This window comes from Arachis stenosperma, chromosome 1 (genome assembly GCF_014773155.1).
Source record: "Arachis stenosperma cultivar V10309 chromosome 1, arast.V10309.gnm1.PFL2, whole genome shotgun sequence".
Taxonomy (NCBI): Eukaryota; Viridiplantae; Streptophyta; class Magnoliopsida; order Fabales; family Fabaceae; genus Arachis; species Arachis stenosperma.
This window is the reverse complement of record NC_080377.1, coordinates 135,738,353-135,752,459: the sequence shown is the minus strand read 5'-3', so window position 1 is coordinate 135,752,459 and position 14,107 is coordinate 135,738,353. Positions and strand designations below refer to the sequence as shown.

At 32.0% G+C, this 14,107-nt stretch overlaps 2 protein-coding genes across 2 annotated transcripts; one reads left to right on the top strand and one right to left on the bottom strand.

The window, feature by feature from the left end:
• Positions 1 to 7,446: 7,446 nt before the first annotated feature.
• On the top strand, positions 7,447 to 11,087 carry LOC130938212 (calcium-dependent protein kinase 10-like). Its single transcript, XM_057867138.1, has 7 exons — positions 7,447 to 8,357; positions 8,443 to 8,586; positions 8,880 to 9,032; positions 9,278 to 9,393; positions 9,496 to 9,663; positions 10,026 to 10,256; positions 10,489 to 11,087. The coding sequence occupies exons 1-7, from the start codon at positions 7,682 to 7,684 to the stop codon at positions 10,660 to 10,662; spliced, it is 1,662 nt and encodes a 553-aa protein (XP_057723121.1). The 5' UTR covers positions 7,447 to 7,681; the 3' UTR covers positions 10,663 to 11,087.
• A 2,411-nt stretch (positions 11,088 to 13,498) lies between these two features.
• On the bottom strand, positions 13,499 to 13,861 carry LOC130935596 (uncharacterized). Its single transcript, XM_057865415.1, has one exon. It carries the CDS (start codon positions 13,859 to 13,861, stop codon positions 13,499 to 13,501), a length of 363 nt encoding a protein of 120 aa, XP_057721398.1.
• Positions 13,862 to 14,107: the final 246 nt, after the last annotated feature.

Here is a 14,107-nt window from a genome sequence, read left to right as displayed (position 1 = left end):
AAAATTATTTTTAAATTTAACATTTATAGTTTTATATTTATAATATTTATAATTATATATATAGAAATTGATGTACAAATGTCTTTTTCAAAATATTTTTCATCATATATAATTTATTAAAAATATATTTTGTTAAATTCAAGAGTAAAATATATAATTTTTTTAATTTTAATGTAACAAATTTAATATGTTATCTAATTTAATGTTATTACATTATTATAATTATTTAATATATAAAATAATTAATAGATAGTATATATATAAATACATATTAAGAAGATTATCACATATTTCATTATATAAAAGTGGAAATGTTTTGTTTCAAAAAATATATAATAGATAAATACAAAAAATATAAGTATTTTTATTATTAGGATTAATTATTATATAAGAAATTTTTTAATAATATTAAAAAAATTATATTAAAATAATATTTTAAACTAAAACATAAAAATATAAAATAATTAAATTTTATTTTATATTACTTGAAAATTAATTAGATTATTATACTTAAAATTTATTTTAAAATTAAAAATAAAATTTAACTAAATTAAATATTAAAAAATTTCAGTATATTAAAGACAAAAGATATAATTTATATTTTATTATATATGTACTATATTCTTTTTTCTTTCACAAGTTTTGTACTAGTCATTTTATGAATATTTCATTATGAATAAAAATATTTTAGAGTAAAATTAAAAATAATAAATTTATTTAGAATGAAAGTAATGTGATTAAGTGTAATTTACTTAGACGAAATTAAAAAATAGTTAAATAATTACGTATCATAAAAAATTGATATTATTGAAAAATAAAATTAAAATTTATTTCTAAGTTAAAAATAAAATTTATTTAAATTAAACATTAAAAAAAGTTTGATACATTAAAAGACAAAACAGTATAATTTATGCTTTATTAGATATGTATCATACTTAGTTTTTTTTTTTCGGAAGTTTATCTAGTAGTTATTCTAGAATTATTTTATGATGAGTAAAAATATTGAATTCATAATGTAATTTATTTTATTAAAATTTACTTTTATTTTTCTTGATTTGGTAATTCTTATAAGAGTAATGTATCTTTTTTGCCCTTAATGTTTTCATCCAATTTAAGTTTTTAATGTTTTAAAATTGTCTCAATTTTGTTCTACCATCAATTTTGTTAACAAGTAGAACAATATTGAGATAATATCAACATGTTAGAGACTTGATTTAAATGTTAGAGATAATTTTAAGACTTATCCTAAATGTTAAAGACAAAATATTTTTGTTATAATTTTTAAATATTAAATTTAGACAAAAAAAATACATAAATGGCTAACAATACAAGTATGTCTAAAATGAGCACAACAATTATGTGCTGATTGGATGTGCCACATTAATTTATATAGACTATTAAATTTTATTAGATGAAAATTAAAGGCTAATATAAAAAAAGAGTATTGATGAACTTTAATAAATGCAAAATATCATTTTAATATAATTTAATATAATGACAATATTTTAATACACAATACTTTAAAAGATAATAGAATATTTTATTCTTAAATAATTAAATATAAATATATAAACACAAAATATATGAATATTTTATATTCATTAAGATTAATTATTATGAAAAATTTTATAATATTAAAAAAATATATTAAAATGATATTTTAAAATGTAACACAAAAATATAAAATAATTTAAATTTTATTTTACATTACTTGATAAATAATTATATTATTATATTTAAAATTTATTAACTAACTACTTCTGTTAAAGATATTATTATGCAATATAATTTTTCATGAAAATATTTTAAAAATATAATTTATTTAAAATATTATACATAATACATAAAAATATTAACTTTTTCATTTTTTCAATTTTTTTAGAAAAACAAAATAAAAATATAATTTTAAATACATGCCTATCATATTATATATTTACTTATATTAGTAAGAGTTAAACTAATCAAATTTACGTAATTAAAAATATAAAATATATAAATACAAAAAATATAAATATTTTTTATTCATTAAAATTAATTATTATGCATAAATTTTTTATAATATTAAAAAATTATATTAAAATGATATTTTAAACTGCAACATAAAAATATAAAATAATTAAATTTTATTTTATATTACTTGATAAATAATTAAATTATTATATTCAATATTTATTAACTAACTATTTTTATTAAAAATATTATTATGTAATATAACTTTTTATCAAATATTTGTTAAAATATAGTTTGTTTAAAATATTATATATAATACATAAGATATTTTTTTATTTTGTTAGAAAAATTGAATAAATAATATATATCAACTATGTATATGTATCATATATGTGTGTAATATAGTGACTGATATAGGATTAGTATATGTTTTTTTATTTTTTATATTTTTTAATATATATGTCATCTCATAATTCTCTCTTCTAGTCCTTTTTATTTATATTTATTTTATAGTAATATTAATTAGATAATGATTTAAAATTATTTTTTAAATTTAACATTTATAGTTTCATATATATAATATTTATAATTATATATTTATAATAATATATTTTTTTATTATTTTTAAATATTTTTTTATTTTTTTAATTAAATTTTTTAATATTTTTTAATGGTGGAGGTAATTCATACCCAAATAAATTTCATGTACAGTTTCAATAGTTAAGTATAGGAGAGTTATATTTGGTTGAGTTTAAAATTAGTCCAAATGGACAATGATTTAAAGCTAAGATAATTAAGCAAATAATTTAAAACTCTTAAGACATGACTTAACATATATTATTTGAATAAAATAAATTATTATGAATTACTTTATTACTTTTTGCGTGTATCATTAACACCTAATAAATTTTTGGGGTAAGTAGAATTTTGGTCCTTAAAGTTTAGCACTAGAATCAATTTCGTCCCTCTTCTAATTTTGGATTTAAAATCGTCCTTAATATTTTTTTTCGTATTAAAATTGTCCTTTTAATTTTTTTTTTGACAAAAATACCCTCATCACTATCAACATAATTACTTCCTCCACCACCACCACCACCAACACCAACACATCCGCCACAACCTCCACTAACACCACCACCAGAACCACCAGCACCACCACCAACGCCGCTGCCGTCCCCCTCCCCCCTAAACCCCTTCCCCCTCCCCCTCCCTGCCTCCCCTCCCCCCACCCCCACCTCCTCCCCGTTTTCCCTTCCCCGCACCCCCACCCCCTCCCCGCGTCACCCCCCTCCCCGTCTTCCCTTCCCCCACCCCCTCCCCCTCCCCGTCTTCCCATTCCCCCACCCCGCGTCCCCTCTCCCTCCCCGTCTCTCCCTTCTCCAAATCAACAAATCAGAAACAGAAAGTAACAATAATATTCCACAAATCAGCAACAAATCAACAACAACAACAACAACAACAACAACAACAACAACAACAACAATAATAATAATAAGGGAAGAAGAAGAAGAAGAAGGGAAGAAGAAGAAGAAGAAGCGGCAGGCGGCGGTGCGGCGGTGGAATTGGCGAGGCACGATGGTGGCGACGAATGAAGTACGAACGGTGGCGACAGGGTCTGACGGCAGCAACGAGCTGCTCCCTCCCCGACGCCATCCCCCTCCCCCCTTCCCTTCCCCTCCCTTCCCCTGCCCCTGCACCTTCGTATACCCCCCACCCACACGTTTTCTCTCCCCCCTTCTCCAAACACGCGTTTTGTTTTTTTTTTTTAATTTTATAATTTTTATTATTAAAATAGGAATAGGGGTTGTTAATACCCTGACCCAATAATAAAGGCCCATGATCAAGCAAAAGGTCTAATCCAAAGGGTTGGGCCTCACCCAGTACCAATCTTCGTCTTATGAAGTCGGTACTCACCACGACTTGCTCTAAAGAAGTCGGGTACGAGGGTTAGCTGGCAGATAAACACTCATTCAAAAGAGTAATTGCCCCAAGAATCTCTCTAACTACTTTACAGAGCCATATCTTAACCTCCCTAAGATAAAGGGACGGTTAACACCCTAAAAGGGTGGCACTACTCCAACAGTGGTTATTGGTTCACCACTATAAATACGCTGATACCCCTCAGGTATCTCTAAGTCCAATACTCTCTAGACCTGCTCACACTCTTGCTAACTTAGGCATCGGAGTGTCTTTGCAGGTACCACCCCCATCTCCTCACGCGAACAAGTCGGACGGAGGCCCCCGAGTTGCAGATCCATTCGGAATCCTCCTCCTTCATACATTTGGGCTAACCTACACCATTTAGCTCATCAATCTCCGGTTACCCACCGTAACAGGGGTAGTTTAGGAATTAAATTAAAAATTTTAATAAAAAGGATGATTTTAATAAAAAATATATTAAGGATGATTTTAAATCCAAAATTAGAAGAGGGACGATTTCGATTCTGACCCTAAATTTTAGGGACCAAAACAGTACTTACCCGAATTTTTTAAAGTTTAAACGCTAAAGATATGAGTAAGTTTAGAATATAATACTACAATATTTTCACTTTTATTTAAAATAAAAGAATTCTAACTTATTTTAAGTTATTCTAATCTGTTTTTGAAAATTATCGCACAAGAATATAATATCTTTTATTTGATTCAGATTTTAAATTTTAATTCTCAAACAAATTATATTATTATCATAATTGTTGACATTTTATTCCTAATACAAAGCATAAATATTTACTATTTCTATGTAAAGGGAGAATATAAATTAGCTTCTAAATATATATTAGAGTAAACTATCATTTGTATTCACGAAAGTTGAAAATGTTGACATATTTACCTATAAAAAAAGAAATTACCATTTGTACTCATAAAAAATAGTTTTTACAAGTAAAATTATCCAAACTCTAAAAAATTAATTTAAATCCCTAAACTACCCTTCTCTCTACCACTACCACTGTCATCTCCTCCCCTCCCCCCTCCTTTCTCTTTCTCAATGTTCTCATCTTTTTCCCACCACTGCCACCACCACCATTAACCCATCTTCTCTCTCCTTCCATTTTATGAGCTCGTCGCCAGCTTCTCCTCGCCACCATCACCATCGACTTCGAACCAGAGCCTACTGCGTTAAAGACCCTCCTCTTTACGCTACCTTATCTCTGTCATAGCCAACCCTCTTCACCTCTTTCCACGTCGTAGAACCACTACCGTCACTGCCTGATCCCTGCCATTGTTATATCTACCTCTTTGCTTTGTTCTTCATTACAGGTTCATGAACCAACCCATTTTTGCAGGCTCTGATGGTGCAACCAGCTCTCCCCACAGGTGGAGTATTAGGCCTTCACCCACAGGTGGATCGTCACGCTCGGTTCGGCAACAAGTGGGTGGGCCACCATAGCCCGACTCCTCTCCGACAAAATCTCCATTTCTCTGCCATAAACCACTTATGCCATAAACCACCTCATTGCCACTCCTTCATCACCATAACCTTCACCTTTGGAGGAATCAAAATCAACCCAGAGAGGGATTTGAAATGGATGACGATGGGTGAGAGTCAAAATTGGATCTTGGTTTCAGCTGAATATGAAGCTGTTTGAGGGAACAAAATATTGAAAAGGATGTCATGGAGAAAGTTAATAGAAATAGGACGAAAAAGAACACAGATTCAAGGTGTGAAGAGAGTGAGGAGAGAAGATCAAATCTGAACAATCAAACACAGAAGCTTCATGTATTTGGATTCACTTTTTCTGGGAGAAAAAAAATGGTGAAAGAGACAGAAAGAGAGAGAGAAAGCTCACCGCGATTTTGGTTCGCAAAGGGGACTGCGGTAGTGGCGGCTGGCGCGGTGGCCCGTCAGGGACACTGGTTCGGTGATGAGGAGAATGTAGCCCCGGTAGGTGAGGGTGGTCGGCGGTGAAAAGAGGAGAAGGGAGCACTGTGGCTCTAGGGTTGCTAGCGGCTGGGTGAAGAAGGTTAGGTTAGAAATGTGATTGGGTGAAGGAGGTGGTGTGGTAATGAAGATAAGGGTAATTTAGAGGTTTTAGGTAATTTTTTAGAGTTTGGATAATTTTACTTGTAAAAACTATTTTTTATGGGTACAAATAGTAATTTCTTTTTTTTTATGGGTAGATATGTCAGCATTTTCAACTTTCGTGAGTACAAATGGTAGTTTACTCTATATATTATAAAGCAAAGGTAATTGTAATTTATTTTTGAAAACATTTAAAATAACTTTAACCAATTATAATATTAAACGGACGAATTTGATATATAAAATTTTTTCACAAAATATTCACAATTTTTTTAACCTTAAGCCAAGCACACTAATAATTTAATAACATCATCACCTTAAAAATAAAACGGCTTGATTATTTATATTAAAAAAATTAAAAGAATAACAATAGGGAGAGAGAGAAAATAACATAAAATTTTTAATTACTTAAATTTGATTAGTTTAATCTTATTCATATAAGTAAATATAAAATGTAATAGGTATGTATTTAAAATTATATAATTTATTTTATTTTTTAAAAAAAATTAAAAATTAATATTGTTATATATTATATGTAATATTTTAAATAAATTATATTTTAAAAATATTTTAATAAAAAATTATATTATATAATATTTTTAACAAAAATAGTTAGTTAATAAATTTTGAATATAATAATTTAATTATTTATCAGATAATATAAAATAAAATTTTAATTATTTTATATTTTTATGTTACCGTTTAAAATATTATTTAATATAATTTTTTAATATTATAAAAATTTTGTGCATAATAATTAATTTTAATAAATAAAGAATACTCATATTTTTTATATTTATGTGTTATATTTAATTATTTAAGAATAAAAAATTCTGTTGTCATTTAAAATACTGTGTATTAAATTATTGTCATTTAAAGTATTTATTTATGTACTAAAATATTTTGTATTTATTAGAGTCCGTCAATCTCTTTTTTTATATTAGCCTTTAATTTTTATTTAATAAAATCTAATGATATATATGAATATGAAATTTAGATCTTCTAAATTTTAAATTTCATTTTAAGAATAAAATATAATTTCTTACCATTTATTTCGTAGGTAAGATTAAAAGAAAATATAAAAGAGAAATCATTCAAAAATAATAAATCATACTTTATTTTTTAAAGTAAAAATTAAAAATTAAAAAAATTTAAATAATCTAATAAACACATAAATATTGTGTTCATTTTAAACATACTCTTAATAAATTATAACTCAAATAATATAAACTCTTCATTTTCATCCCAAAAAAAATTAAATTTCATTCTTAACTAAAAAAAACGCACACGCACAAGCGAGCGGTAATCATCATGCACGGAGTCAAACAAGTTTTTCCCCAGTCAACTCAGTCCCAAAACGCAACTTGTGGAGTTGTTGTGTTTTGTTCGTTCATTAGAATCCAAATAAAAATTCTACGAAAAAGAAAAGGAAAACAAAAAGAATAAAAAATCTAAAACTTTATACAAGGAAAAAAAATAAATTCCACCTGTAAACAAAATCCTACTAAAATTTCAGCATAGACTTTTCTCCTCACTTCTATCTCCTTTTTTCTCTCTGTCTGTATCTCTTATTCTCGCCGGAAAACTCGCTGGCCGACGGCGGCAACAACACGACAAACTCAAACACACGTCACGTCATCTCCAAAAACCCGAGAAACCCCCCTCTCTCTCTCTCTCATGCTCTGAACTTGCAACCTCTAAGAAACCTCCATGGGCAACTGCAACGCATGCGTGCGAGGAAACGACGCCGTTTCTGACGAGAACAACAACAAAAACCCCAACGGCCAGGGCCGTAAGGACAAGAAAACCCGCCCGAACCCATTCGCTGAGGAAGGCCTACTACGGCACTCCCCAGCCCCGATCCGTGTGCTGAAAGACGTGATTCCGGTGGGCCCGCACCGGACCAGAATCACGGACAAGTATGTTTTGGGTCGTGAACTGGGCCGGGGCGAGTTCGGGATCACGTACCTTTGTACGGACCGGGAAACAAAGCAGGAGCTAGCCTGCAAGTCCATCTCGAAGCGGAAACTTCGCACCGCCGTGGACGTGGAAGACGTCCGGCGGGAGGTGGCGATCATGAACGCGCTTCCTGACCACCCGAACGTGGTGAAGTTGAGGGCGACTTACGAGGACGACGAGAACGTTCACCTTGTGATGGAGCTTTGTGCTGGCGGCGAGCTTTTTGACCGGATCGTGGCGAGAGGACACTACAGCGAGCGCGCGGCGGCGAACGTGGCAAGGACAATTGCAGAGGTGGTGAGGATGTGCCACGTCAACGGTGTCATGCATCGGGACCTGAAGCCGGAGAATTTCTTGTTTGCGAATAAGAAGGAGAACTCGGTTCTTAAGGCCATTGACTTTGGACTCTCCGTGTTCTTCAAGCCTGGTAAGCACTGTTTCGGTTTCAAAATCAATCAATGTATGTGGCAGTTGTGGCGGTTCTGATGACAGTTATGGTTTTGTTTTTGCAGGAGAGAGGTTTACGGAGATCGTTGGGAGTCCGTACTATATGGCGCCGGAGGTATTGAAGAGGAACTATGGGCCCGAAGTGGATGTGTGGAGTGCTGGCGTCATTCTTTATATTTTGTTGTGTGGAGTTCCTCCGTTTTGGGCAGGTGATTTATTTACTCTTTTGTCTATTTATGTCTCTCTACTAATCGAGAAATGGTTTATCACCGAGTATCTGAATTCTATGATTAGAAGATCTATATACAAGTTGAATCTGGCAACATGCTAAAATGAGTGCGTGTCTTCTAACTTGTAAGTCCGAAAGAAACTCTGTGTGAGATGTGTATTTGTCTATTTGATTTGTAATTAACTGCCAACGATTTTAAGAAGTTTGGAAAGATTTTCATGGCATGTTTTGTTTTTGAGTTTAATTTTGTTTTTATGGGGTTTTTTTTTGCAGAGACCGAACAAGGGGTTGCATTAGCAATTTTGAGGGGAGTGATTGACTTCAAGAGGGAGCCATGGCCGCAGATATCAGATAGTGCTAAGAGCCTCGTGAGGCAGATGCTGGAGCCTGATCCTAAGAAGCGGTTGACAGCGGAGCAGGTTCTTGGTGAGTCACTCAGTTGTGTTGCATTTGGTTCCAGATATTGGCCCATCCATTTTGTCCCCCAAAATGTTTTAGGGATTTATGTGATAATTGTATAACCCCCCTCTTAAAATTGATTTGCACAACTTCTGTCGTTGGGAGATATTTCTATTCATTGTGTATTTGTGTTAAAAAATGTTAATTTATTGAGATTCAGTTTAATGTTTATAGAAAGTGATTCAAGATATTTGCTGTCATTATGGTTGCAGAACATTCCTGGCTACAGAATGCAAAGAAAGCTTCAAATGTTCCGTTAGGAGATATTGTGAGGACAAGGCTTAAGCAGTTCTCTGTGATGAACAGATTCAAAAAGAGAGCTCTTCGGGTTAGTACCATCTATTGTGGTTTATGCATAATGGATGACTTAATATCTATATACAATGTTTTTATTTTGGTGTTTTATGTTTGCTTTAAATGAATGCTACAGGTGATTGCTGAACATTTATCTGTTGAAGAGGTAGAAATAATCAAAGATATGTTTACATTGATGGATACTGACAGAGATGGCAAAGTAACGTACGAGGAACTTAAGGCCGGGTTGAAGAAGGTTGGTTCGCAATTGGCTGAGCCAGAGATAAGGATGCTGATGGAAGTGGTAGGCTTCTGCAAACTGTGTACCTTTCTATAATGCAATTGTTTGGTACAGTTTCACTTCTTTGGTTGTCACTATTAACTATACTTGCCATATGCTAGATAATTGGTTCTTATTTAGGTTTCATTTTTACACTGATATGTGGTGCTTATGAAAATAATATTTGAGGTTCTTCACTTATGGATATTAAACTGATTTAGCTTCTGCTGCATATACCACCAATTTTTTCATTTTTAAGTTATCTTTGATCATCTAAATAGGTTGGAAAATGAATTGCCATTGATGCCTCAATTGTGGAATTGTTATTGTAAATGTAATAAAAATTTGTGATTCAAGGATACTTTTATTTCCTACCAATGGCTCAGGCTGATGTTGATGGGAATGGAGTACTGGACTATGGAGAGTTTGTAGCTGTGACGATTCACTTGCAAAGAATGGAGAATGATGAGCATATCCGCAAAGCATTCACGTTTTTTGACAAAGATGGGAGTGGCTATATTGAGTTAGATGAGCTAGAGGAAGCATTGCTGGATGAGACTGGAGAAACTGATAAGGATGTATTGAATGACATCATGCGAGAAGTCGACACTGACAAGGTCTGGCTTTCAAACTCATAACTCGTTAGATTTATGCATAGTTGTTGGGTCGAGTGGCAAGTGCTTCCTACTAGGCTAAAACTATAGCTATTATTCAGGAAGCAACTCTGATTACCTAAAACTCATCTAGCATTTTCAATACTATGATCCAATTTGATTCTGACCCTATCTAAACCTTGCTAAGATTCTCTGAAATTCTATATAACAATTTTCGATTTTCTGGTTTTCACAGGATGGTCGAATCAGCTATGACGAATTTGTAGCCATGATGAAGACAGGAACTGACTGGAGAAAAGCATCAAGGCAGTATTCAAGGGAGAGATTCAAGAGCTTAAGCATAAATTTGATGAAGGATGGTTCGCTTCAGCTTCATGATGCGGTTAGTGGCCAAGCTATAGTGGTTTGAGTATACAAAGTATATTTCTCAATTTCACATTTCCCCCTTCACCACTTACTATTCTTGAGAGCATGGCTTTTGGAATCTCTCTGGCAAATTTTGGGTTGGAGCATTTTGAAGCATAACTGATTGATATACATATCTACCTTGGGTTTGAGTTGGGTAGTTTAGGTTTTCTGAGTTTGATTTGGGTGTTAGGTGCCTCTGAAGTAAATGAGTTGGAGGGTTTGCATACTAATGTTTTGTTAAATATGTGATCTTGTCAGCAAAGGTTGTGGGGGAGGCACATGCTGCAAGCTTTCAAAATGTCACACATATATATATTCTTTGTATATCTTTGTCCTGTTGTTATTTGTGTTTGATAATTCCATTGGTAAATGTGATTTTTCTAACTTGTGTGCAGAAAAAAAAAAAAAACAAAAGATGTTAGATCTTGTCTCTTTGGCTTCTTAAATTTCTGTTAACATTTACTTTTCTTCCATTTAATACAATTCAAATATATCTTCCCATGCTGAATGCTATAGTATAAGTTAGCAAACAATGCAAAGAAAGACCTAGGCCAGAAAATTAGATGTATTATTTGTTGCTTGTGTTTGAAAAAAAAAATGGAGCACACCCTAACTTCCAGATTAGAATAGATAAGAATTGGAAATGATGGTGAACATTTGCCTAAATTTAAAATCAATTTCATAGTCAAAAGTCAAAACGGAGCATGCAATGAGAAAAAGAAAGCCACAAAGAAAAAGGGGTGCGAATAATAGTCATTGTGTTGTACGCGTTGTGGACATAATGATGGTTAGGCGAGTACAGCTCAAGGGTTTTGATTATTTAAGGTGATTAGTGGAACAATTTTACTTGATTATTGTTCTTTTTAATAAGGTGAATACTCTCATACAGTTGTGTTATATAGATTTTTAGTTGGTTTAATATTTACTATCTAAGAGTAAAACTTACTCTTCTTTACGAGTACTAATTTTCAAATTATCCATCAAAGATCCTTCTTTGAACAGAATCAAGAAAAAAGAGAAGTGTAAACTGAAATTTAAATGCTTAAATTAAAAGAAAAAAAAATTGCAAAAAAGTAAGAACTTAAAAGCAAAAGAAATAGAATGTAAACTTTAACAAAGTTGAAATGCTTTGAAATTAAAATTGTTAATTTGAAATTCAAAAGAAAGGAAAAGAATACATTACAAAAGGAAAATAATTTGCTGAAAAGGAAATTACAGAGAATTTAAATGAAACCTAAAACCTAAAACCGAATTTTGTAATTAAACAATTTCAAATTGAGACACTTCCTCAGAAACCATCACTGGTTTTGACAACAAAAGCTCCAGTCGATGAAAAGGAGGAAAAGTCTTCGAGGTCTTCGTCTAGTGGCCATGTGATATCACATTACTTGCAGACTGACCAAGGAAACCAGCAACCTGATGAACAAATTGAACAACCTATCGAAGAAGTCATCCAGCCTGTCATAGAAGTTGTCCAGCCTATCGAAGAGGGAAATTTTTCAAATGAACCAAATCAAGAAAATCCCCCAAAAGTCCAAGCCATGGAAGAAGAACTTTCTCCTCACCAAATTAATGTCGATCTCACTCTTATTTCTTCTCCTTCTAAATAAGATATCCCAATTGAAAAAGACGATGAAATAGGCAAAACCACTTCTCACACCAGTCTAGAAACCAATAATACACCAAATCCTGACAATCAAGCTGGACATGTTTCTAATCAGCCTCAACAGAGTCATCAACCTCCATCAGCCACAACCTTTAGCCTACCAGAAGCTGATTTAGATGAGCTTCTTTCTGCTATGTTCAGTATTTCTCATAAGATAGAAATTCCATCTCCAGTATTGGCTACTGACGAATCACCAGGACACGGGCTCCCTAAAGAACTAACTCCTCATGCTATCGAAGGGCTAGGAGCTATTCTTCAACTTTTGAAGCATATTATTGATGAATGGATAAATCGAGATGACTTAAACTCCATATTCTCTGATATTCTGAGTGCTTCTCTCGAATATTGAGTTCCTTTCAACTTCTCAAAAGTGGTGAAAATTTTTGAGAAAATCGCCAACAACTTATTCATCTCACACAACAAGCTCACTAACTTCAAGAAAAGAATGACAGAAATCAAAACAGAATTTGTGCAACTAGAAACTTCTTTTGCGTTAACACAAAAACTTACAAAAAGTATGAAATAAATGTTGCTAATACTGCCAGTACTCGAGAACAACTAACTCGTCACAGAGAGGAACCCGAAAGAGAACTTGCTGAAATTCATGAATAAGAAGCTTTGCTGGAAGGTCCTTACTTAAAAGCTGAAAAGAGGAAGAAAGATATGTTTCGAGAACTATGTGAGATGGAGAACACTCGAGCCGAAATTAGAAGAAAATATGAGAAGATACAACTTGAAGAACATAAGAGATTGGAGTCTACTGTTCTTATGATGAAGAAAGAGTGTGTCTTCGATTTGCCTTGCAAGAATTATTAGAGCCTTACCAGTAAAGATTTCTAAGATTTTCAAGTTCTTTTGTATTGTCTATTGAATTCTTTATCATCTTTATGTTATCTAAGTGGACTCCCCTTTTTTGTAAATATTTTCTTCAAAACATCTATATCGTTTTAGATACTTCCTATTAATAGATTTAATTTCTATACATATTTTGACATTTTAATTTTATAAGCATTTCCTGAATATAACTTAACCACTTGATAAGGTCCCTTCCTAATTAGGAGACCATTTTCCATCAATCCTTGATTTCTTTTCCATTGGTAAAATAACTTTTAAAACTAACTCGCCATCCACAAAAATTTTTTGCTTCACATGTTGATTATAAATTCGAGCTCTACTTTTTTTTATGAACAAGATTATCAAGTGCCATAATTCGCTCATTGTCTAATTCATTCATCTCATCGAACATAGCATTCCAATAATCCTCGATTGGTAAATCATCTTGCTTCATCACTCGCATAGTATTAAGATTAATTTCAAAAGGCAATACCGCATCATGACCATACACTAATTTATAAAGCGAAGTATTTGTTGATCTCCTCGAAAAATTCTGATATGCCCAAAGAACTTGATTTAATGTCTTATGCCAACTACGTGGCATCCTACCAACATGTTTCTTAATCAAATTGTTAAAAATTTTATTTGTAACCTCAACCTGGCCATTTGACTGTGCGTAATACGGGGTTGAAGTCACCATCTTTATATTTCTCGATGTGCAAAATTACTTATATGTCGACCAATAAACATTGTACCCTGATTTGTACTTAAAGTTTGAGAAATTCCAAAATGATGTATAATATTTTTCTCGATAAAATTGATAATCTCATTTTGGCCAACTTCTTTTAAAGTACCCATTTGGTAAACAAATCAATCGCTACCAAAATGAATTTATGATTTTTCGACGATGGTGGATGAATCATACCAATTAAATCCAAAGCCCAAC